At 40.6% G+C, this 24,441-nt stretch overlaps 1 protein-coding gene across 1 annotated transcript in view; it reads left to right on the forward strand.

Moving 5' to 3' along the window:
- The window catches only part of SH3RF1 (SH3 domain containing ring finger 1), a 182,609-nt gene extending 159,542 nt beyond the window's left edge, over nt 1–23,067 (forward strand). The window contains exons 8-12 of the mRNA XM_039251510.1: nt 562–732; nt 3,109–3,368; nt 4,283–4,644; nt 13,758–14,116; nt 22,622–23,067. Coding sequence (XP_039107441.1) covers nt 562–732; nt 3,109–3,368; nt 4,283–4,644; nt 13,758–14,116; nt 22,622–22,790 — 1,321 coding nt within the window. The 3' untranslated portion in view covers nt 22,791–23,067. The remainder of the gene's footprint in view (nt 1–561; nt 733–3,108; nt 3,369–4,282; nt 4,645–13,757; nt 14,117–22,621) is intronic.
- Nucleotides 23,068–24,441: the final 1,374 nt, after the last annotated feature.

A 24,441-nucleotide genomic window follows, 5' to 3' on the forward strand; every position in this document is an offset into this window, starting at 1 on the left:
GTGGTGGTTCTGTACTGTCTATGATCTGGACTTTTTTTCCTTTTGACTTTTTCAAATTCAGTATTTTTCCTGGCTGAGCATACAAAAGCAGGTGCAACCCAAGCCTCGAGGTTCAGCTTGTGTGTGGAAAACAGTGTGTTGTGCCTTCCAGCAGGCTTTCATGCCATATGTCCTCATGTGGGACTACTTCCCACGTCTAACAAGTGCTGTTTGAAGAGCTCAAGTTTCCCAGTGGGTCCCTAATCCCCAGCAGCAGGTTAGGCACTTTGGGAAGTGGCATTAATTCTTTCACACCCTGCAAATACCATTTAGTGGGATAGTCACCTTCACACTGAGGGGACCAGGTGGGCAGTTTTTAATCAGGAAGGCCTCTGTCTTTCAAATGTAGGCAACAAAAACTCTTTCAATGGACAGTTACCAACGCTACTTACAGGCTAAGGATTGTGTTTTCTGTTTACATCTGTATAAAGTATTCAAGACTTTGTACCAAGGAAGAGTTTTTGAGCATGCTGGGGTTTGTCTGTTAATCAGCCTGAAATCAAATATTCTTTTCTATTCTAGGTATGTTGCTATATATCCATACACTCCCCGGAAAGAGGATGAGCTGGAACTGAGGAAAGGGGAGATGTTTTTAGTGTTTGAACGTTGCCAAGATGGCTGGTTCAAAGGGACATCGATGCATACCAGCAAGATAGGGGTTTTCCCTGGCAATTATGTGGCACCAGTCACAAGGTATGGTTTTGAATAAATGGCTTACCAAGTTCTAGACGGAGAAGCTTTGTTCTTTTCCATGGTTTTCAGCCTCTCCAAGTTTCCTTCTCACACTATAATTATTGCCTGTTACCTAGCCAACATTTTAAAAACTCCTATCCGTATTTGCTCAAATCTCTTCTAACTCAAATTCTTAGCTTACTTTTCACATGGGTATATGTGAAATTGTAGGATTCTAGCAATAAATGTACTGGAGTTGAAGTTATTTGTTTTAAGTTATATGTGAGAAGACCCAACTATACCATTTTCAATATTTTTCTGCTCAAAAATAAAAAATATCAAACAAAAGCTGTATTATTAACACTTACATGTTTACATAATCCTTACTATATGCCAGGCAGGCCAATTTCTAGATGGATTACACGTATTAATTCTGAGTCCTTAAACAACTCATTGATGTTGTCACTATTATTATTCCCACTTAAAACATGAGAAAATGGAGGCATGGATAGGTTAAATAACTTGTCTAAGATCACACAGTGAAGAAGCGCTTAAGTCTACGTGTCTGGCTCTATATTTATTCCAATAGCTTGGTGATGACCTTGGAAGTCTGACAGTAATTTCTATAATATAGTCAGAAATAAAATTCCTTAACTATGACATTGATCCTTCATCCTTCTCAATTAAGGGTGATTTTGCTCCTCAAGAGAATTTGGCAATGTCTGAACACAGTTTTGATTGTTGCTATGGAGGAGGTTGCTATTGGCATGTAGTGCATAGAAGCCAAGGATGCTGCTAACTGTCCTATATTATACAGCATAGCCTCCTGCTGAAAGGAATTAATCTGACCCAGAATGTCTCTGAGGTTGAGAAGCCCTGTTATAGGATAATAGAAAGTAAGAGGTATAAGTATACAAAATTTTCTTTCTTTTTTCAAAATCTTCTTTATTTAAAGGTCATCCACCTTCTGGTCACTAAGGAAAGTAGCCTTAGAAACTGAATGGAAGGACCTATAATGGCACTGAGGGAGCCCTAGTTTTTAGCCACTAGGCTTTTAATAAATGGTTTAGGTTTAACTGTGTTAAATCATTCCTCAAACACCCTGATTTTAAATAAATGGCTTAATGAACTGACATGTTTGTCAGCTGTTGGCCTTGATTTATAGGTTGGCCAGCAGCCTAATCAAATGAAAATCACTATTGTTGCAGATGGTGACAGAATGTTAGCTGTAATTTGACTTGCAGATTTTTAATCAATATAAACCTTCTTTTCTGTATTTGTTAAAATCTACAGGATCCAGAAGATGGCAGATAGACCTTCCCTGGTGGGGAAAAAAACAAACAATAAACCACCACAACAACTAAGGGAAATAAACCAAACCACAACAAAGACTAAGTTAGTGAAGGAAAGCATTTTCATAACATTGAAAAGCAAATTATTAAAAGTCTCTGAAGAGATGCAATAAATTCTGTTGTCGTAGTAACTACGGATGTTTGAGTTAATGAAGTTTTCTAGTTAGTACAAAGTTACTATGTATAGAATTGTTATTTAAATAAATTTAGGATATTAAAAAAATACATTATATGAAACTACATTGAACCTAATTTATTTCAACCTGTAAATGTTTAGAGCTGTCTCTTTCACGATCACTGGAGGAATGTGAAAGAATCAGTTCACACTGGGCCTACTTTCAAGGAACTTTTACTTAATCAGGAGTACTTAATAAAGAATTTACATATTAAAAATGACATATGTTGTAATCACGCATTGTAGAAGAAAGAAATTCACATGAACTAATAGAATCATAAGGTCTTAAGCCTAAGCCTATCTTAAAAAGATAGGATTGGTGCTGGACCTCGAAACATACATGAGATTAAGACAGGTCAAGAGAAGCCAGAGAGGATATTCCAAGAGTGTGTGCATGTGTGCATGTGCACACGTGTGCGTGTACACAGGCACTTTTGTGATGTATCACTAGGAGCAGGCAGGGATAAGGGCAAAAAACATGAGCAAAGCTATGCAAATGTAGCAAAACTGCTAATGTTATTAGCAGCAATAACAAACAAATCAGCTTCTTTGATAGCTGAAGCAGAAGAATTCAGGACCTTATAGGCAAGAGATGTTGAGCCTTGATCTGGAAAGCTGAACCCAGTAACTGTATATTCTTGACCAGAATGGGGTGATTTTCGATGACTCAGAATGTATTTCAAGACCTTTCTCTCCCTCAGGGCCATCTTTACTTTGAATTTGTGATTCTTATATTTTGTAAAAATTAATTCCATTCATTCTTTAAAATGTTCTGTCTTAAAGCCCTGAGTCATTTTTCTTGCATTTAATTGTTCTCTCTTTCATCTTGCTGATGGATTGGGCTTTCTGTCTATGTTTCTGTCTTGGCAGGGCCGTGACAAATGCTTCCCAAGCTAAAGTCCCTATGTCTACTGCGGGTCAGACCAGTCGAGGGGTGACTATGGTCACTCCTTCCACGGCAGGAGGGCCTGCCCAGAAGCTCCAGGGAAATGGTATGGCTGGGAGTCCCAGTGTTGTCCCCACAGCCGTGGTGTCAGCCGCTCATATCCAGACAAGTCCTCAGGCGAAGGTCTTGTTGCACATGACTGGGCAGATGACAGTCAACCAGGCCCGTAATGCTGTGAGGACAGGTAAGGAGGAGTCCAGACTGGAAGGTATCAGGAAGAGGCTTGCTTGACTAGTACCAGATCTTTTATAACAGATGTTGAGAAAAGCAGATGTAATGTTAAAGTCATGAATAACATTAGGAGTTAGAAGCAGGCACAGTCTAGTCAGTGGCACACTTCACATCTGCTTATTTTGGCTAAGCCTGTCCCCCACATGAATTCAAGCCTGATCTACAGATTGAAAGTCTGAAAGAAATTAGGCTGATCCTGAGAATGTCAGTAGGATTTGGAAATATGACTTCTGCTTTCAAGACTGTATGAGCTCAGATCTCCCTGCTGTGTGAACTGGTGTGCTGAAGATTTCTGATGAACTTCATTCCAAGTTTGTTTTAAACCCAATGGGATCTTAAATACCTTTCTTCTTCCTATAGCATTGAAAACCTACTGAGAGTCTTGGGTAACAGTGATAGGGTAAACTTGTAACTTCTGCCAGAAAAACCAAAAAATGGAAGATGACTAATAAGAAAAGGAAGAATAATTTTATTTATTTATTTGTTTGTTTGTTTGTTTGTTTGTTTTAAGAAAATGGAGAATAATTTTCAAAAGGCCTGGAGGCCAACCTAATCTGACACTGTAGAGTACCATCAAAGGCTGGCTGTGTCCATAACTCTGTGGAAAGACTTTCTAACTGAACAGCCAGGAGTTATTGCTAAGCTTCCAGGCTCTCAGTGGACTCAAGGGCTGATCTGGAAGGAAAACAGTGTCTAGGAACCCAGCTAAGATTAAGTGCTTTTAAACCACTGTGCATCCATTATTTATTGTAAAATTGCAATAGCAACCTTTCATTAGGGTCTGATGCAGTGAAATGACTCATGGTTTGGTGAGTGGCATTTATTAGAAGGTCACGTTTTGCTGTTTTCTCTCCCATCATCTACTAGTTGCGGCACATAACCAAGAACGCCCTACAGCAGCAGTGACGCCCATCCAGGTACAGAACACTGCCTGCCTGGACCCTGCATCCATGGGCCTGCCCCATCATCCCTTGGCCTCCACACAACTTCCACCTCCAATGGCAGGCCCTGGCACCCACGTGGCTACTGTCAATATGGGTCGAGTCAGTGCTCCCCTGGCTTGTGCTGCAGCTGCTTCACTGACCTCTCCAAGCATCACCACCGCCTCACTGGAGACTGAACCCAGTGGTCGGACAGTGACCATTCTTCCTGGACTTCCCACCTCTCCTGACAGCGCATCATTGGCCTGTGGGAACAGTTCAGCAACCAAGCCAGATAAAGATAGTAAAGTAAGACCAATATCCTGTTCCCCTGCTTATGTTGTGTCCCATCCTAACTAATGAAAGGACTCGTTGTCCAACAATTCTTCAAGTGCTTACCATGTGTGAGTCATTGCGCCAGGTGCTAGATTCATGTTTCTCTGCATTGAAACACCCACTAAGTTGCAAGGCCTAATATCGAATGTTTAGGGAAACTACAGTGAATAAGATTAAGTCACTTTTGTGCAGCTTACATCTCATGGAGGAATTTCCTTTCCCCTTTAGTTACTCCTTTCATCATTGTGCTGTGCTTAAGTCTTCTTGTTCAGTCAGTTCTGCAAAAAAATATTTAATATACAAAGCGGTTGAAATTGTTGATGAAAAATGTTATTTGTGGATTTATTTTTTCTACAGCTATTTGTTTATAATCAGGACGGATAGTTTTTCTCTTGACTTGAAGTAAGAGTGAAAAACTATTTTCTCAATCCACAGATGTTTTAAAAAGCTCTCATTTGGAGCTGAATTTCAAAGAAAATATAAATGGAAGGCTGTGTTTGAAAGACTAACCTATAGTTGGGTTTGGAGACAGGTGATTGGAGGCAAGGGAAATTGATGGTGATTGAATGTGAACAGAAATGTAAGAGGGATAACAAAGTCTGGATAATTGCATTATAATCAGATGAAGTAATCAGAATATTGTGTTTTCCTCAGTATTTCATGCATTTTCTCCTAGAGCTCTAGCCTGGTTCTGGGAAGCTCTAGGCTAATCATAAACTCTGAGCCACCTGGTTCGGTGGTAAGGTATGTCGCTGTATTTAAATGGTTAGGTAAGCCTGTAAATAGGAGTTTATAAGGAAATAAACTTTACAGCCTACTAAAAAGTTAATATTTAATTGTTGGGTTAACAGTGTTTTTGAAAAAGATTGGTATCTGTTCATTGTTTATAATTAACTACATTAAACTTGTACTAAAGCTGACGTGTTCAACTTTGTCAAGATCTTTAAAGAATTGTTTTGTAGTTTAGAATCTAAGGTTTTTGGATAGTGAGTGTGTCTCAGGGCCCTGGTCACTAACAACAGAGACTCTTCAGTTCCCGCCCTCCCAGGAAGGAATTCATTGAATCCGAGGCTTGAAAAGGACCTGTGCCAGAGAGAATAATGGCTCCCCAAAGACGCCATATTCTAATCCCTGAAATTTGACAATATGTTTTCTTATGTGGCAAATGGGATTTTATATATATGATTAAATTAAAGGTCTTGAGATGAGGGGATTATTCTACCTTATCTGGGTGAGCCCTATAACATCACATGGATCTTACTGAAAGGGAGGCAGGGAGATCAGGTCCAGAAGAAATGTGACATCAGAAGCAGAGATCAGATTGATTTTAGGAGGGAGCCACAAGCCAAAAAATGCAAGAAGCTTCTAGAATTTGGAAAAGGCAAGGAAATAGATTCTTCAGTAGGACTTCTGTAAGAGATACAGCCCTACTATCAACCTTAATTTTAAGACTTGATCTTTACCACAAAGTTTATGGTAATTTGTTACAGCAGCAACTAATACAGGACCTAATGGGCTATCCTGTTGAGTCCCCATCCTTGACAAATGGCCACTGGTCTCAGTTTAGACACCCTATTTGACCATGAGTGTCCTAGCTCCAGAGTGTCCCACGCCATTTTCTTTATTCTGAGGAGTTACATAAAAAGTGTTGATCTCCTTTCTGTATGATACCTTGATTTATTTCAGAATTGTCTTCTTTTTTTAAGGCTACATTCCTGAAGTGTTTGTATTGTTACTTATGTCACAGATTATAAATTTTCCTTCCTAAATTACCTCATCTAATGTTCCAGATCCACCAGGGACATGGCTCCTGGTTGATATAAAATCAGTAACTCCATGATTAACATGATTCGAGTGTCATTTAGTCTACACTCCTCCATCATGTCTACAAGGATATTATAGTACTTATCAGATGCCCATTGAAATCCAGTTGTCTTTTGCATTGGACATCCAAGCTATTCCCCAGTCTCCCTGTCATTTCAGCTGTTACTCATGTTAGCAAGTGTCTCCGAGAGGAGTCTCCTCCTCAGTGTCTCATTTCCTTTCATTTAATACATTGTTCTAGAATTTTCCAGACAGTCTGCAAAGAGCATTGTTGTATTCTTTTTGAATATTTGGACTACACATGCCCTTCTTGACCTTTTGAGTTGACCAGACCTCAGGCTCACCAGGATCTGTTGAAGATTATGGTTGCATTTTAGCTGTTAATTTTCTCTGTGTGCTGGGATCAATTCATCCTGTCACATAATTATTGAGTCTCTAAACCCCAGTATCTTCACTCATTTCCCTCATATCAGCGTTTGTTCTTTCTTTCTAGTCTGAAGATTATCCTTCTCTTTCTTCATACTTTCTGAGAACCACCAGCGATCTCAAACAGCATGTTTTTCCTGTTCTTGTTTCAAACATAACTTTAAGGCTAGCCCCCCCCCCCTTTTTTTCCCCCAAGTTGAGACTGTGATGGGCCATGATATGCTCTTTTTTATGGTCCCTTCTCTTGATCTTTTTATACTGGGTCCTTTAAAAATTTGAGCCCATTAGTCTGCTCTCTGGGAGATCACATTAGTGCCTTTCGATGTCTCCACATTTTCATCTGCTCAGATAATTTACAGTTGGATGGTTAGAATAGCATTCTGGAGAGCCCTCCCATTCCTCTTGAAGTATCTTTCCTTTTGAGTTTCAGGTCATGCATATATTTTGTCTGAACTTTTAAAATCAGTTCTTTTAGAGTTCAAATCTGACTATAACCGACTTCTCTTTGGGTGCTTACTTCGAAGTTTTCAATATTTCTGTTCACCATTTGAACCACTCCACTCCCTACCTGGTCTCTATCATTCCTCCAGTTGATCAGAATTTGATCCAAAGTGAGATTAAATTATGAACAATTCAAGAAAAATATCTATCAGAGATTTTAAGTTTATAGAGATCCTAGTTTTTGTTGAGACTTCAAACAACTATCTAGGTATTTGACAGTTCTCTTGTTATCTCCATCTTCTTTCATCATTTTGTGATCAGCATCATCCATTTGCTTAAACTCTATAGATAGTGTGTGGTATATCCCCCGAGTAATAGTTTGTCGATTTCCCTGTCCTTTCCTCTGTATGTAAATCATCTCCAGTAAGCTACCTACCACTGATGTTCCACAGAGACATACAACTTTTTGATGTGCATAAAGGACTATTGCAGCCTCTCCTAACTGAGCTATTCCTTTTGAACAATACTTTATTTGGAAGTCTTAGCTCACAAAGTCTCAGAAATGTGATTTTTGTCCTTGACTTAAAAAAAGAAAGTGTTTTTGCCCCTCTAGCTAATTTTTGCCTGGTAACTGCATTCTGTGGCTTGGTAAATAAGCATCTGAAACTCTAATATATTTCCAAACATCATCTCAGTTACTCCTTGTTTGAAATCCTGGGCCTTTCTGCCATTGCTCGTCCCCTTTCTTTGAGATCCCTCATGTCTTCTATGGTTATCAGTTTAACAGCTTTATCTGGACATTTTTCTAACTTCATATTCAGTTTAAAGGCTTCATTATTTGAGTAGCTAGTCTCCAGGCAGATGTGTTTCCCAATGCTTATGAGATGCTTATGTATGTGTGTGTATATGTATTTATATGTTGTATTTTCTTATAAAATTTTTTAAAATATACATACTTAATTAAAAGTGAGAGAAAGTCTATCCAAATAGAAGACCTAAGTACGATCCAAGATTTCAAAAATAGCCGTTAATACTGTGGTGTATATATGCTTTTTCCCCCTTATCTACCAAAATATGGTAAATATTATTTTGGTATATTTGTTATCCAGAAAACAAAATGTTTTTTCCAGCACCAATTATTTAATTGATTGTTCTTATATTCTCTACATTTTGTTAGAAGATAAACTGACACATACTAAAAATTCTAAGAGTTTGAGTAAAAATATATTCAAATCAGGCAGCACTGACTCTATCAAAGGAGCCTAGGGGCAAAAATTATGTAAAGGACACGTCAAAGCAGAGCAAGGAAGTTATTTGATTGGCTGTAGTTTAAGTGGTTTCCTTATTTGGGGAAAGCCCAGTTGGCTGTTTGTGATTGGTTGTCCTTATAGGTTTTGATTTCTTAACCTGTTGAGATGTTTACAGGCTTAGAGTTTGGGGCTTTAGAATCACCTCAGTCCTAATGGCCTCTAATTAAATCTCTAATGGTTTAATTAACAGTTTTAACCCTCACACATAATAAGAGAAGAAACCATTTCTGAGGCACCACTTTATTACCCCCCCTTGCTTCCATTTCCTTCCCTTACCGTGATAGCGTAAGTTTTTTCTGACATTGTCATTTATTTCCTTACCAATCAGCAGAAGTAGGTATTGGTTCTCATGCCCTTTCCTGTATCCCGGATTTGTTCCTAAGAGATAACATTTCTACATGTGGGCCGCAAAAATTTGAACATTTAGTGCCACCAACATCCCACCCCCAAAGTCCTAGTGACTCCTCTTAAGGAACAAGCACAGATCTTCAAACAATTTGCTGTTTGAGGACCTTTGCTCTTATTCTTGGTTTTCCTAAGTAGAGGGTCCATCTAGTTTTTTATTTTTATTTTTATTAAGTTTATTTATTTTGCAAGCCAGAGAAGGGGAGAGAAAGAATCCCAAGCAGGGTTTGCGCTGCAGACATAGAGCCTGAGACAGGCTCGATCTCTGGAAGAGAGATCAGGACTTGAGCTGAAATCAAGAGTCAGACACTTAACTGATGGAGCCACCCAGGCATCCCCTTCTAGTTTTTCAATACACATTTTCGGGGCACCTGGCTGGTTCAGTCAGTAGAGTATGTGACTCTTGATCTCAAGGTTGTAAGTTGGAGCCCCATGTTGAGTGTAGAGATTACTTAAAAATAAATCTTAAAAAAGTAATAAATAAATACCCATTTTCTTCTGTTCTGAACACTGTCCTGAGGTCCCTACTGATCACTTTCTTTGCTCGCATGATTTTCCTTCTTCCCAGTTCTTATTTCACTGTCAAAACCAAGCTGGTCTGTAAGCTTTGTCATTTCATTTTCTCAGAGAAGCCGTCATCCATGTTTAGTGATTGGAGTCACATTCCTGCCCTTGCAGCATCTGGGATACAGACCAGCTGTGGACAGTGCTGATGTGCGCACAGTTCCATTCAGAGTGACCCTTAACGTTGTGACTCTTAGGCAAACATATCTGCTCTTATCACTCCATAGAGTAGATGGGCTTCTAGAGTTGTTGCCTGTGCTAACTTCCAGAAGAGAAGAGCAAAGGCTGGGTTATCCCACTTCCACCCCTTACTAGCAGTATGATTTTAGGCAAGCTTAGAGAATAATGACAATGGGAATAATACTGATTCCTGTTGCATCAGGTGAGTGTGAGGAATAAATGTGGAAATGTTTATAAAAGCATTTAACAAGATTCTTGAACCCAGTGGTGTTTGATCATCAAATTTCACATGGCCTTTCCCCTTCTCCATTCACTTCTTTAAAGAAGCCTTTCCTGGGAATCTGGCTGGCTCAGTCAGTACAGCATATGACTCTTGATCTCAGGATTTTGAGTTCAAGCCCCATGTTGGGTATGGAAACTCCTTAAAATAATAATAATAATAATAATAATAATTTAAAATAAAAATTAACAAGCCTTTCCTGAGCGGCTCCCATCTCAGCACCTCTGGTCATTCACTCTCTTGCCCTGCTTTATTTTCCTGCAGAGTGCCTGTTTTACAGCCATGTTTATGCCTCTGCTAGAGAATGTGAACTCCTTATTGTCTTGCTCACTCTTATATTCCCAGAGCCTCGCATATTGTTGGTTCATATTTGACACTCAGTTAATATTTGTTGAAAGAATGAATGATTATTATTAGACAATCATATGAATTAAGCTTTTGAGATGCTTTATCTAAGAATAGTGACTGATAGTTGGGAATATGACTGTAGATTTTTGATGACAATAGCCTGGAAGAGTATTTATCTTTTGCTACTTTCTTTGTACATCTGAAGGCAAGGAGAGGAATAAAGAAGACTCAGGGGTAGAATGTGTTACACTTCATGAGTTGCTCAAATGAAATTTATTTTTGCTTGAGGAGAACTTGAGGTTTCCCATCTTGTACTCATCCTCCATGATATGACTAACGGAAAGCTAGTCATTTTTATGTGTAAAATTTTATGTGTAAAAATTACTCTTTCTCATCATCTGGTAATTATTTTCTGACCCAAATAGTTGATCTTCTGAAGAGAAAATTATGAATATAAAAACATTATTCAATCTAGGAATAATTTCTTGAAAAACCTACAGGAGAAGAGTTATTAAGGTTCATGTTAAAAGATATGTCCGTTTTTCATGCATGTTAACACTACATTTGAAAAATTTCTTTGCTGGGCGCCTGGGTGGCTTAGTCGGTTAAGCATCCGACTTTCGGTTGGGTCATGATCTCGTGGTTCATGGGTTCGAGCCCCGCATCGGGCTCTGCTGACTGCCGGCTCAGGGAGCCTGTTTCAGTCTGTGACTCCCTCTCTCTCTGACCCTCCCCTGCTCACGCGCGCGCTCTCTCTCTCTCTCTCCTAGAAATAAATAAAACATTAAAAAAAATTCTTTGAAGTGTAGTCCTTACTAACTCATCTATAGTTTTCATTTCTGCTGTTGGATTCTGAAAAAAACAAAGGTGCCCTTAGATAATAAGTGTCTGTGTTTGCAGAATTATCTGTCTCCAGCAGCACACTGTTCTGCTAACATAGAAAACATGAGAATATGATATTAAAAGCACGCTTCGGTGGAACTAGGGCAGCATCTTTTCCTTGTTAGCACCCCCACCCCATACCCCCACACCCGGCCACAACACCTAATCCTCTGCCTTCTGCTCAGTGGGTAGTCGGTATCAGCTGATGGTGATAACATATCCCTTAGAAGTCATTAAGGCAAGCTGTATTTAATGTGTTTAATCATTTTAGATGAACCAAGTCATCTTTCTTCTTAATCACTTTAGAGGCTGTTCCCTGAGCGCCATTCAGTTAACTGAATTTTTCTGAGTGCCCAGAACTGAGCTTTTAAGAAACATCTGTAGCTGTGGCTTGCTGAGATTGTAATTTATCACTGGACTTGATGTTCTCAGTGGATCTGTGGGGGTCCAGGGATTAGAGCATGCTTTCTTACATCATGGCAGGAATAGCTGGAAGTTGTGGCGGACTGCCTCCTTAGAAGTGTAGACGTTATTCTTTCTCAGCTCATTTTTCGGCCCTCCAGACCTCAGGCTCCCATAAAGAAGTGTAGCCGCGGCTTTGGCAGGTATTTGGTCAGCCCACTTCTGCGGCCATTGTATAAAGGGAAATCTTTATCTCTCTGGAATTTGAAAACTACAAAATATTCTCTTATTCCCTTAGCCCTGGGACTCGCTAAATCATCTCCCTTCCTCCATCTCATCCTCTTTCAGTCTTGGCCTCTCAGCTCAGTAGATGCATCTCTGCACTAGGCGCTGGGAAGATGGGGTCCAGGCATTCAAGCAGGTAGTCCAAGTTTACAGGGTCATTTATTGGAATGTATTAGTAGCCCCTTGGAAAATGAGAAGCTAAACAAATGAAGCAAAAGCCAGCAAGGTGAGTTAAGGCAGGCCTTGAAGAAAAATGCCAAAGAATCTTCCTCAGGCTGGGATGGGGAGAAGAGGAGGTGGGGATCCATTGACTGGTTCTGCTCACCTGCAGCCTGCATTGAGCTGTACAGAGATGACTTCAGCACTCCCACCATCCTTCCCCATCCCCTGTTTCCACCCCATGCGTTGACTCGTACTGTGAACAGTATTCGGTAAATGGGGCCTGCAGTTTCCTGGGATGCTTCTTCCCTGGAATGTTTTATCGTCATCTGGCTAAATCATTACTTTTGTCTCTTCCTTTTTCCTGCCATTCCATCTCTAATGGAACTGTGTTTTTTATGGATTCACACCCTTTTCCCCAAGGGATTTTTACTGAGTGTGAACTAACTCATATTCTCAAGAAAAATTCCTCAGTGTTCTGTCCATGTGGGTCCCTCATAATTCTGTTTCTCTATTAGTGGACCTTGTAATTCCATTTGCCTATAGTTTTCTAAAACATTTCTCTATGAAATGTTTCCATTCAGAGGACTTTGTGATGTCATTGACCTCTTAGTAAAACAACGTGAAATGATTGTTGTCTATGCTTGGTTGTCAGAAAGAACATTGACGCAGGGTTTAGAAATGAAGAAAAGCTAGCTCTAGTCTGGTTTTCCTAGCAGAGCAAAGAGTGTCAAAAGAGACGAGATTTGAGAGATGGTTTTTGTGGGGTAAGATTGCTGGGAAAAAATTTTTTTCTGCATTTGCTTGCAAAGAGACATAAAAATGTTTTTGATTATACTGAAGCTTTATTTAACATTTCACGGAGTTGTTTTGGCTTTCTAATCCAAGAGATTCTTGCACAATAGAATGGTTTGACTTCTGTCATTATTGACTTATTAAATTTCCTCAAGATGGTGACATGTGAGAACTGTTTTAGTCCTTAACCCGGATCAAGATATTACTATCCATAAATGATAAGAATCAAGTCTGTGGATGGAGAATAAAATGCTCTAATATTTAATTCAGCACATAAGAGTTAGAGATAGTGTAGGCATAATCGCAAGAAATTAAACCCATAATCCATTTTGTCCTAAAATGTCTACTTCTGTCTTCACCAAGCCTGAGATGTGACTTGGTGTGTTCTTTGTTTTACTTCTTCTTTATCTACTTCTTCTGTCTCAATACAAGATGAACAGTGAAGTGTCTAAAACAAGCACAAACATGCAGGCAGAAAGGGAGAAGGAAGAGAACCAAATGTCAGGTTAACCTCATACAGGAAGGAATTGGGAGCGACATCATAAATAACCACATATCCACAGAAATGAATCTTAAACGATCAAACCAGTGGCACCTGGCTGGCTCAGTCAGTAAATCATGAAACTCCTGATCTTGGGGTTGTTAGAGCCCCATGTTGGGTATAGAAATTATTTAAAAATAAACATGCAAAAAAATCAAACCAAAAACTGAAACCGTAGCACCCTATCGATTACAATAACGACAGTACCATCCATCTCCAATTAATGTACTTTGTTTTTTTCTAGAAAGAAAAAAAGGGTTTGTTGAAGTTGCTTTCTGGGGCCTCCACTAAACGTAAGCCACGAGCATCTCCTCCAGCCTCACCCACCCTGGAAGTGGAGCTGGGTGGCGGGGAGTTGCCTCTGCAGGGAGCAGTGGGGCCTGAGCTGCCGTTAGGGGGCGCCCACGGCAGGCCCGGCTCCTGCCCCGCGGATGGGGACGGTCCGGTCGCGTCTGTGGCCGCGGCTGCTGCTGTGGCCCAGGATGCTCTTCATCGGAAGACTAGCTCCCTGGACTCGGCTGTTCCCATCGCTCCACCTCCTCGTCAGCCATGTTCGTCCCTGGGCCCTGTCATGAATGAGTCTAGGCCTGTGGTTTGTGAGAGGTGAGTCTGCTGTCCCCGGAGAAAAAAACAATGCATAGCAAGCTTTGTGCTGGAATATTTATTCTAACATGAGGATACTTTTCCACATTCTCCAAATTTGTTTTAAATGAATTTGTAGTAACAATCAAGCACTGGCTTTCTTGTACCATTTGCTGTGTTCCTTACATGGGTTAGGCCTCCAGCCCTCTTTTTGTTTATTTTCTCCAGACAACCACTCCAGAATTGTAACCAGATGAAACGTGTTAATCCCTGGAACTTGGTTCGCATCTACTTCCTTCTTCCTTCTCTTCCATCTCCAGCTTTTGCTTCCTCTTTTCATCCTTTGCCTTTTTTTATGAAACATTTACATCAGTACCTGCTAGTTATAAAGCAGCTGGAGAATTCTGCCAACCAAGAGAATTCTCTTTTTATTCTTCCTGAGCTAAGAGAGTGTGCCTAAGTTCTGAGAGACCTGAGTTCCCTTCCTGACACCCACTGGGCTAGGTTCCACTCAAAGGAAGAGCCCTGTTTTACTGATTCTGGCTTTGAATCATGATTACACATGGGAGTAGTTCTGTTTGATACAACCAGTCGTGTCCTAGGAGTACGTTAGGAAAAACTATATATTTAGCAAGACAAAAAACCTGCTAGGATTATATGAATTAAAAATGAAGCACTGGTGGTTGGCTGGGAAAACATCCTGAAGCACCCTAAAATAGTGGACTGTTTTCACATACTGCATAAATATATAAACATTTGTTTTTTAAAGTGCCATCTGTTTTATTGTTTCTGTAAGCTTTATTCCTTCTGTACCTGCATTTTATAAATAAAGCAAGTTTCTGATTTGTGGGGGTATTGCAGTGTAGGTCTCATTTTCAGTTACTGATTTAAAGTCTTATTATAAAATGTTACACATTACAGTAACTTAAATTTACCTCAGGTCCATGTTTCAGATGGACATTTGTACCCACCAAAATTTGAGGCAGGCCTTCATATAATTTGGGAAGCATACATACCTCTTTATCAAAAAATAAACTGAACAAGAAGAAACTTCAAACAACCTACATGCACTAAGTACAGAGTACACAATTATATATTTTCATAGTGAGGTGAAATCGTTTTCCGTAGGTCTAATCCTTATAAAGCCAGTTTTGAAATGAGACAGCACCCTGAAAAGTGCTCCTCCCCCACAAATAAAATCATTCTGTCTCCCCTCATCTGTTGTGCTCTTAGTAAAGCTTGGAAATTTTGCCCTGCATTCGCTTAATCCTTTATTCTGAGAGTCGGCCTTTTTTCCTGTTGTATTGCCCCACTTTCCAGGGATAGAGGTTCTGTGCCTGGAGTTAGTCCAGGGACTTGTTTACTTTCTTTTGGTCACAAAGGCTCCTTCTTTCGTCCCCACTCCCAGGCATCGATCTGTAGTTTTTCCTTCCTGCCCTGAGTCTCTCTCCTCTTTTCCCTGTCATTTGTGGTGTTTGTGTGACTGTTCTGAGTGATCGTTCATTTCGCCCAGCCTCTCCCTAGGCACTGGTGCTGGCACCACTGCCTCCCTCCCCCATTATGAATTCCTTTTCAGTTGCCAGATGTCTTCAATCTCTGTGGCTTCTGCATTCTGACCCTTTCCTCTTAGAGGAGCTCATTTCTAACAGCAGGCTCCTGCTGTTCGGTGCATCTGAAAGGGAGAAATCGCTAATGCAGACAGGTGATGGTGGTCCAGGGAACCCGGGATGCACATCACATAGGAACATGGAGAATTTAATGATGGAACAGATGGGCACGGGCACTCTGGAATTCTCTGGCAGGTTTTTCATATAACATTTCCATTTTTACAAGTGGAAAAGGGGTCCTTGGAGAAGATTTCTGCTGAAGTTTATATTTTTATAATCTGTATATTCAATAGAATATTAAATATAATAGCCTGACCAACTTTTCACAGCCCCGTTGCCTTCATATGCTGATGGTGATGGTATTTATTTAACTTGTGTTCTTAGGTCCACCTGACTATGAAAACAATAGGAAAAATGTGTGCAAACAAATAGTGTAGGAAAACATCCTATTATCCACTGGGAATGAAAGTTTTTGGTTAGTAGAAAACTACCAAGTATGCCATGTAGGGATTATCTGTTTTGATAGTTCAAAATTTTTAACACAATAAAAAGTACTTAGTACTAAAAATGGAGGGAAGATTAACTTCCACATCAGTATGATTCAGAAAATATTTCAGGATCTTAGATTCCTTGATTCACAACCTAAACAGCCACAACTCCTGCTCTGGCAAAGTGCAGAAGCCTGGGGTTCTTCTGTGGTAGAATTTTTCCTGATAGAATTTCATAGAAGTAGTGCTCATTGCATTGTATTGGTACAGTATGAGCACAGATTCACCTACTGAGTATAATGAGAACAAGCATAAAATTTCCCCTCAAACCATGGCTCTGTCCCATAAATCTAAAGTAAAAGAATGTGACTAGGGCAGCCCTTCAATGGAAAGAAGCATTCACGTGATGTAAGGACAAGCAATTTCACAGTAAGAAGGGATGAACCTGGAGATGTGTTGACAGGTCTAGGTGTCAGCCGAGACAATTCTCTGAGGAACAAAAGGATTCTTTTGTGTTTGTTAGAGAGGCTGAGGAAAACAAGCAAGAAATGCTATATCCTGGAGGCAGACCATGTATAATTGATGACAGCAGAAATAATAGAACAAATATTTTTGACTCTGTTTTAGGTAATGGAAAAAAATTATTAGGAAATTGCAAAAAGAAAGTAGAAATAAAATATTTCAGAAGGAATGGTAGTAAAAGAAAGTATATGTGGCAGACTTTTCTTTTTTGCTTCTAGTAAAACAGCATAGACAGATAAGGGCTTAAGGAGACACAGCACATCATCTCTGTGTATTTTGAAGTTTAGGGATTAAATTGATAACCACATACCTATAAACCCATCTCTTAAATTGGAAAAGAACCTGTGATCTTTGATCAGGGATTAAGCTAGAACACTTGGAAACACACAAATTGGATAGAGATAGATTTACAGAAAGTCAGTCGGGTTTAACCAGCACATTAATTTGAGTCAGTGACAATGAACCCACTGGGTGAAGCAATGGACATAATTTACTTGGACTTCAAGCAAAGCTACAAAACAAGCTAGTATGGCTTTGCCAGTGAAATACTTAATTGGATATTAGATTGCTGTAGCAACTGGCAGAAAGCAGTGGAGGTTACTTACCCAGACCAGGGTGATGGGCAGAGTGCCTCCCAGAGCTACAGGGGGTCCAATTTGGGCTGATACCAAGAGAGATTAGAATCAAACAAACAAAAAATGTATGAATTGCAGAGAGCCCATGAGAGGCCAGAAAAATAAAGGAAATAGAAAATGTATACAAATGAAAGATTGCAAGTGCTCATTTAGGTGGAAGCTGGAATACGGTAGCCCGAGCCGGGAAGATTGGCCATGGGATGTGGGTGGGGCTTCTGTGTACAGCAAGCCTCTGTCTCTTCAGTTCCTCCCTGGTGACTGTCACAAAACATGGGGGTCACAAAGCCACCAAGAGGCAGAGTCCCATTCATGGCCAAGTCTGTGAGCCACTCTGTACACCTCACACTGTCCCCCAGGTGCTCTGTTCAAAGGGCTACTTTTACAACAGCCAAGTGACCACTCAGCTTTCCGTGTTTTTTCATTTTTCTTTCTTCTCTCCCCCCAATCTTCCCATTATTTTTATTCACTCATTTATTCATTTATCTTATTTTAAAATTGTGGTAAAATGTACATAAAGCTTGCCATTTTTTAAGGTAAAATTTCAGTGACACTAAGTATGTTCATGTTGTCGAATAACTGTCACCACTGTCCATTTGCCAAAGTTTTGCATTATTCCAAGCGGAAACTCTGCACCCGTTAAATAATAAGTCCCCATTCCCTCTATTGGCACCACATGGCAACCACCACTCTACTTCTCTGTCTCGGTGAGTTTGACTCTTCTGGGTACCTCATACGTGAAATTGTGTGATATTTGTCCTATCAGGTGTGGCTTATTTCACGTAGCATGATGTTCTCAAGACCCATTCCGTGTTGTAACATTTGTCAAATTACATTCCTTTTTAATGAGCTTTGTATCTTTTTAAAAATAGTTTTACTATACATTGTGCCTTTTCTTTTGTCATTCAACACACTTACCCAGAATTATCATGGAAAGAAAAAAGAATGGTCATGAATTATGCTAAGTGGTATGAGGCATATGAAGTGAATTGACCATCTTCTCTCCCTCAAGCAGCGTATGGTCTGGGAAGATAAATGAGACTGGTATGCAGATGGTAACAGTACAGCGTACACTGCATTAAGTGTCATAAGAAATGTACATGCGGCCTCTGGGATCTGAGCAAGCATGAAATTACTTCCAACCATGGGGCTAGACAAGATTTTGTAGGGGCAAACTGAAGCCAGGCTGTGGGAGGCTGATTGGGTGTGGCCGAGCAGAGGTGTCATCACGGGGAGTTCCCAGTGGAAGGAACCACATGAGCCAAGGAACTGAGAGGTAAAAGCCATCATTTGGAGAGCACATTCAGGTGGAGAGGCATATTTGGTACATTCGTGGAGATAATAGCAGCGATAGAGAGATGAAGGTCAAAATCATTGAGGGCTTTATATGCCAGGCTAAGGATTAACCTTCCTCACAGGCGCTGGAAGCCAGTAATGATTTTTGAGCAATAGATAACTACAAGCAGAGTTACCACTTAAGAAAATGGGTATGTCGGTTCTATGTAGAATGGGATGGGGGCAGGAAGAGATACAGGCAGGGAGGGCAGGTAGATTATTTGACCAGGTGAACATCGTGAGTTTGTCTACCAGGATGGTGGATAGAGGATATGAAAGTGGGATTATTAGCAGGTCCCGTGGAGGTTGTGGGAGAGGTTCTTTTGTTCCTGAGGTTCAGAACTTCCCCCAAAGCCCTGCTCAAATAAAGACAAGCATAATCCAAGTGAGGTGGAGGGTGGAAGAACAGATGTGAAGGGCTTCTGCAGCTGTGCCTTACATGTGTCTGTTGGTCTGTAACATTCTACTCTCCATGCCCGATATAGTTGGCCAGTTGTGCCCAGAATCTGGCCTTCAGAGTCTATGTTAGAAATCTGTGCAGACTATAAGGCTCGAGGCCAGGATCGGAGCTGGAAGATTTCTAAGTAGAAGTCTGTTACTGCTGCACCTGGTAGTCTTCATACATCAGGGCTGTGTCACACTTTCCATTATGCACAGGGTTTCTCATTCCTCCCCCCCAGAGGTTTATAACTTCGCAATGAAAATTTGCTCCCACCGGGAACTTGGCAGGAAGATTATGTTCTTAGCCCAGCAGCAGTTCTAGTTCAGAAAAATGTTTGATGAAATTGGTTTAGTGCATTTTATAAAATCCAAATATTAATCTAATTCACTTCAAGGTTTTTAAGAACTATTTTTGTTCCTATTCACCTTTAAGGCAGCTTCCAGAGAACCGATGGGGAATACATTTCATGAGAGATCTACTCTCAATATGATTTGAGTCACCTGTATGCTTTTTTCCAGAATTACAAAGCTTTGCTCAAATTTTAGCTTCCCCCAATGGCAACTTAATGCATTGCTTTTTACATGGATTTTTAGCATGTTTGCATCAAACTTGAGAAATCTTTTCATCTGAATCCCTTCTTCAGATCAGTGTATGGTGAAATTATTTGTCCTACTTTTAAATATCTCAGAGAAGAGATTCCAAAACCTAGCTTTATCATTCTAAAATGTCAAGTCTCATTATCAGGCAATTCTTTCGGCTGTGACCTGAGTCTGTTTCCTGGATAGAGGTGGCCAGTGGCTTCCTGGCCCATTCTTCACCTCCTTGAAGCACCAGATCCCCACCTGCTCTTGCCTGAGCCATCTGATCCCAATGGGAGTTCACATTTTGGGGTATAAACTGTGTAACAGAAACCACCTAAGAGCATCACACTCAATCTTACTCCATTACATAATAATACGTGTTTAAGTCACTACAGCCTTTTTCTACAGATGAGGAAGCTGAGGTTGAGAGAGCAGAGATAATTAGCCCAAAGCTAACTTAAGTCTGTGTCAGCGCCTAGACCAGAGCTTCATGCACAGCCCTTTTGTGTGCAGTGCTGTACTTCCTCCTTCGGTTCATGCTTGATTGAACCCTGCACCTTTGGGTTCAGTGGGTTCAGCATATTAATTCATGTTTGAATTAACTGAACCTTTCTGAGAAATCGTAAGTCAGGGATGCCTGGGTGGCTCAGTCAGTTTAGGTAATGATCTCATGGTTCATGAGTTTGAATCCCACTTTGGGTGAGCTCAAGCCATGCTTTGGGTGATCCCTGCTTCTCTCTCTCCTCTCTCTCTCTGTCTCTCTCTTTCTCTTTCTGCACCTCGCTCACTTGGGCTGTCTCTCAAAAACCAATAACAACAAAGAGAGAGAGAAAAGAAATATTTTTTTTTAATGTTTTGCTTATTTCTGAGAAAGAGAGAGAGAGAGTGAGCAGGGGAGGGTCAGAGAGAGAGGGAGATATAGAATCTGAAACAGGCTCCAGGCTCTGAGCTAGCCATCAGCACAGAGCCCAACGTGGGGCTCGAACCCACGAACCATGAGATCATGACCTGAGCCGAAATTGGATGCTCAACCGACTGAGCCACCTGGACGCCCTGAGATGCTTTTTTTTTTTTTTTTTTAATAGAGTAATAGTCTGGGTCTCTTGCTGTGGTCCTTGTTAATGAGAGTGGATTCTAGTTTTTATGAGATGGGGATTGGTGAAGCTAGCAATCTTCTGAAAGGGCTAGGCTCTAATAGGTTTCATAGTTTAGGGGCAGTTCTATAGAATTTGTTACGACTATCATTATTTAAGCCATACCATTCTTTCCTTACAGTCAAGAGTGGATTCTATGAGGCTCTGGACTTATTTTCTGACTTTAAGAACCAAACAAAAGTAGAAACTCAAAATACCTTTATGATTGAATACTGCATAACAGCAAATGGAGAAAAATGTATGTTCACATTTTTAAGTTATCTGTTGCTATGTAACAAATTACCCCCAAAATTGAGTGGCTTAAAGCAACAATAAACATTTATTTCCCCACAGCTTCTATGGGCTGTGAACTTGGGAGTGACTTATCTGGGTGGTTCTGGCTTGGGGTATTTCCTGAGGTTGCAATCCAGATAGCAGCCTCAGCTATGGTCATCTAAAGGCTTGACCAGCGCTGGACAACTCCCTTCCAAGGTGGCTCCCTGACATCACTATTGGCTAGTTAGTTGGGGTTTTAGAAAGAGACTTTGGTTACTCACCATGTTCTCCTCTCTATAGGGATGTTGCATTTTCTCACAGCACTGTAGCTGATTTTCCCTAGAGTGTGTGATGCAAGAGAAACTAATGTAGAAGCTACAAGGCCTTTTATGACCTAGACTCAGAAATCACACAGTTACTTTCACAGTATTTTATTGGTTATCAGATTGTCCCTGTGCTTTGTGGGAGATGAATACCAGGAGGCAAGGGTCACTGGGGCCATATTGGAGGTTGGCTACCACATACCACCTTCCCCCCTTCCTCCACCTTGGTTGGAAAAAGCAAGAGAGGAGTAAAGGAGAGCAGTAATGCTGGAAAAATAGAGAAATATAAGAGAATATGGGGCACAAAAGCTCCATCTGGTTTTCATGGCTGCTAGTCATAGTTTTGCAGAAGGAGACTTAGGAGAAAGGAAGACCGGAGATAGATAGTATTAAACCAACAAGGCTTCTCGGGTTTTTAACTGATAATTATACCCTTTCCCACTAATATCTGAGTTGAGAACCAATAGAGAAACAGACACAGTTTTCAGACAAACGGATATCAACCTCATTACTGGTGGTATTGGATTGCATTTGTGGCCATTGTCCTTCCCTGCTTGTCTAGACCTTAGGACAGCCTGCCTGAAGGAGAATTTGGGTATGTGAGGCAGATGAACTGCCTTAGAATTGATGCCTCATCCATGTCAAGGGAGATGGACTTCCATATCCAATTTTAGAAGGCAGGCCTAACCTCCTGACCCCTAGCCCCTGACCATTCCATGCTTCCAAGCAGAGGAAGAGCAGAGCCCACTCAGCCCAGAGGCCAGGAATTCAGAAAGGACTGAACCCACCTACTCAACCACTTCTCCTAATCTCACCAATCAAATAAATTCATTCCATTCTTCTTGGAGAAGAGGGAAGAACAGGGCATTTCCTCCCAGGAACTGGAGTAAAACTTTCTGTATGGACAAGGTACAAACTCTGGAAGGGGACAAGAACAGCTGTCACTGTACAGGTCACTCAGATAAACCAGTCTCATCGATAATGGACTGTTAGACACAGCTAAACTCTATTAAAATCAAGTCTCTACAAAACAGAGAGTAGTTGTGTATTTTGAGTTCTGCAAATGTCATAAACAAATTTATGTTATTTCCTATTCTGTTTATGTTTAATTCTCTGTAGGCAAATAGTATACCTTTTTATTCCACTACTTTGAGTGGCCTTAACCAAAATACATCTCTCTTTTCTAGGCACAGGGTGGTAGTTTCCTATCCTCCTCAGAGTGAGGCAGAACTTGAACTTAAAGAAGGAGATATTGTGTTTGTTCATAAAAAGCGAGAAGATGGCTGGTTCAAAGGCACGTTACAGCGTAATGGGAAAACTGGCCTTTTCCCAGGAAGCTTTGTGGAAAATATCTGAGGAGACTAACATTGAGAAGCTTGAAGTCACATCACACAACAAAAGAGCACAAAGCAATTTAATGGAAAGACCACATTTTGGACTTCCAGATGGTCAGGAGATGAGCAGAGGATGGGTGTGTGACCCCAGTGCCCTCAGCACAGCTCGGCCGACAGCGTGAAGAAGGCGTGTGTGGGGGTCTTGTCATTCTGGGTTCTGATATGTAAGGTGTGCCTTGTACTGTCTGATTTGCTATACAGAGAAACCTTCTTTTTAAAAAGATATATAGCTAAATGGACAATTGTTTACAAGGCTTAACTAATTTATTTGCTTTTTTACACTTGAATTTTTCTTGTAATAGATAAATTCTTTGGATTATGATTTTAAGAAATTATTAATTTATGAAATGATAGCTAAGGAGAAGCTGGATTATCTCCTGTTGAGAGCAAGAGATTTTTTTTTTTTGACATAGAATGAACTCCCCCCTTCTCCCCCTACCGGTGTTACTTTTTACTTCTCTAAGACAGAAATGCCAGTTCTCTAATTTGGTTTTCCGCTTTAGGAAACTAAAACTTAAAACTGTATCAATATCAATAAAGGCCTGGGGTAGGGAGACAGAAGCAAGAGAAAAGAAGTTAGTGATTCCCTGTCTTTCTGGTTTGGTCAGGAATCACCAGCAAGACCTAGTCTTCAATATAATTTTGCAGGTTTTTAACTTCTCTAGAATGCAGCCAGTGAAGTGGTAAGAATAAAGCACAACAACACAAAAAAAATATATTCAGAAATATATTTAGTTTTATTACAGAAGCAGCTCGATTCATTGGTTGGAAATTGGGAAAATTGAAGTTGTACTCCTGTCTGAGAATGGCTATGAAATGTAATCGCCCATTTTACCCCAAGTGATCTGCATGCCCACGACACAATGAAACGTTTGTGAGATTGTGGTGGTAAGTGGTGCACTCGTGCTAAAGTCAAAGGCTATAAGAAACACTGTGAAAAGTTTACATTCATCCCTTGTGATTCTTTTCCCACCATCCTGCATGTGTTACTGGATTCCCACAGTAATAGGGACTGTGCATGGTGTGTATATTTCATTGCAATTTCCTGTTGAGGTTGGTTTGTGCTCAGAAGTGACCAATGCAGGAGGTGTAAAATAAACAGTATTCTTTTTGCTCCTGACCAGCGTCTCTGAGCATACGCGCTCCCTCCCTGGCTAAGGAATCCATCAGCCATTAGACAAGTCATTAGTGAGAATGTTCCTTTATGTCCTCCCAGCTGACTGATGTAAAGGACGAGCCAAGAGACTGCTCCCGTGACAGTTCTCGCACAGCTCTGGGAGGCCTTTCGCGAGTGAAAGTGCCCACACCTTACAATGGCGGCAGGGTCCAGCTGAGCCCATCTTCCTATGTCCGTTCTTTGATGTCATTGGCCTCTTCTCCCCGTTACATTCCGGCGCCAGGCAGGCGTGGGGCTGGGTAGTCCTGAAAACAAACGGAGGGAAGGCAGCCTGGTAGTGAATGAAATTGTCGCTACAGTTTTTTTGTGTGTGAAAAACAAACAAAATCCTTTTTCATTTTTTACTTTTAAGAATTACAACTGGGAAATAGAAACATGAACTGAAAAGTCTTCTTGCGGTAGCAAGAGGTTTCATGGTCTTAAAAAGATATATTAC

The sequence above is a fragment of the Hyaena hyaena genome, unplaced genomic scaffold, assembly GCF_003009895.1.
Source record: "Hyaena hyaena isolate Hyena2069 unplaced genomic scaffold, ASM300989v1 scaffold_391, whole genome shotgun sequence".
Classification (NCBI taxonomy): Eukaryota; Metazoa; Chordata; class Mammalia; order Carnivora; family Hyaenidae; genus Hyaena; species Hyaena hyaena.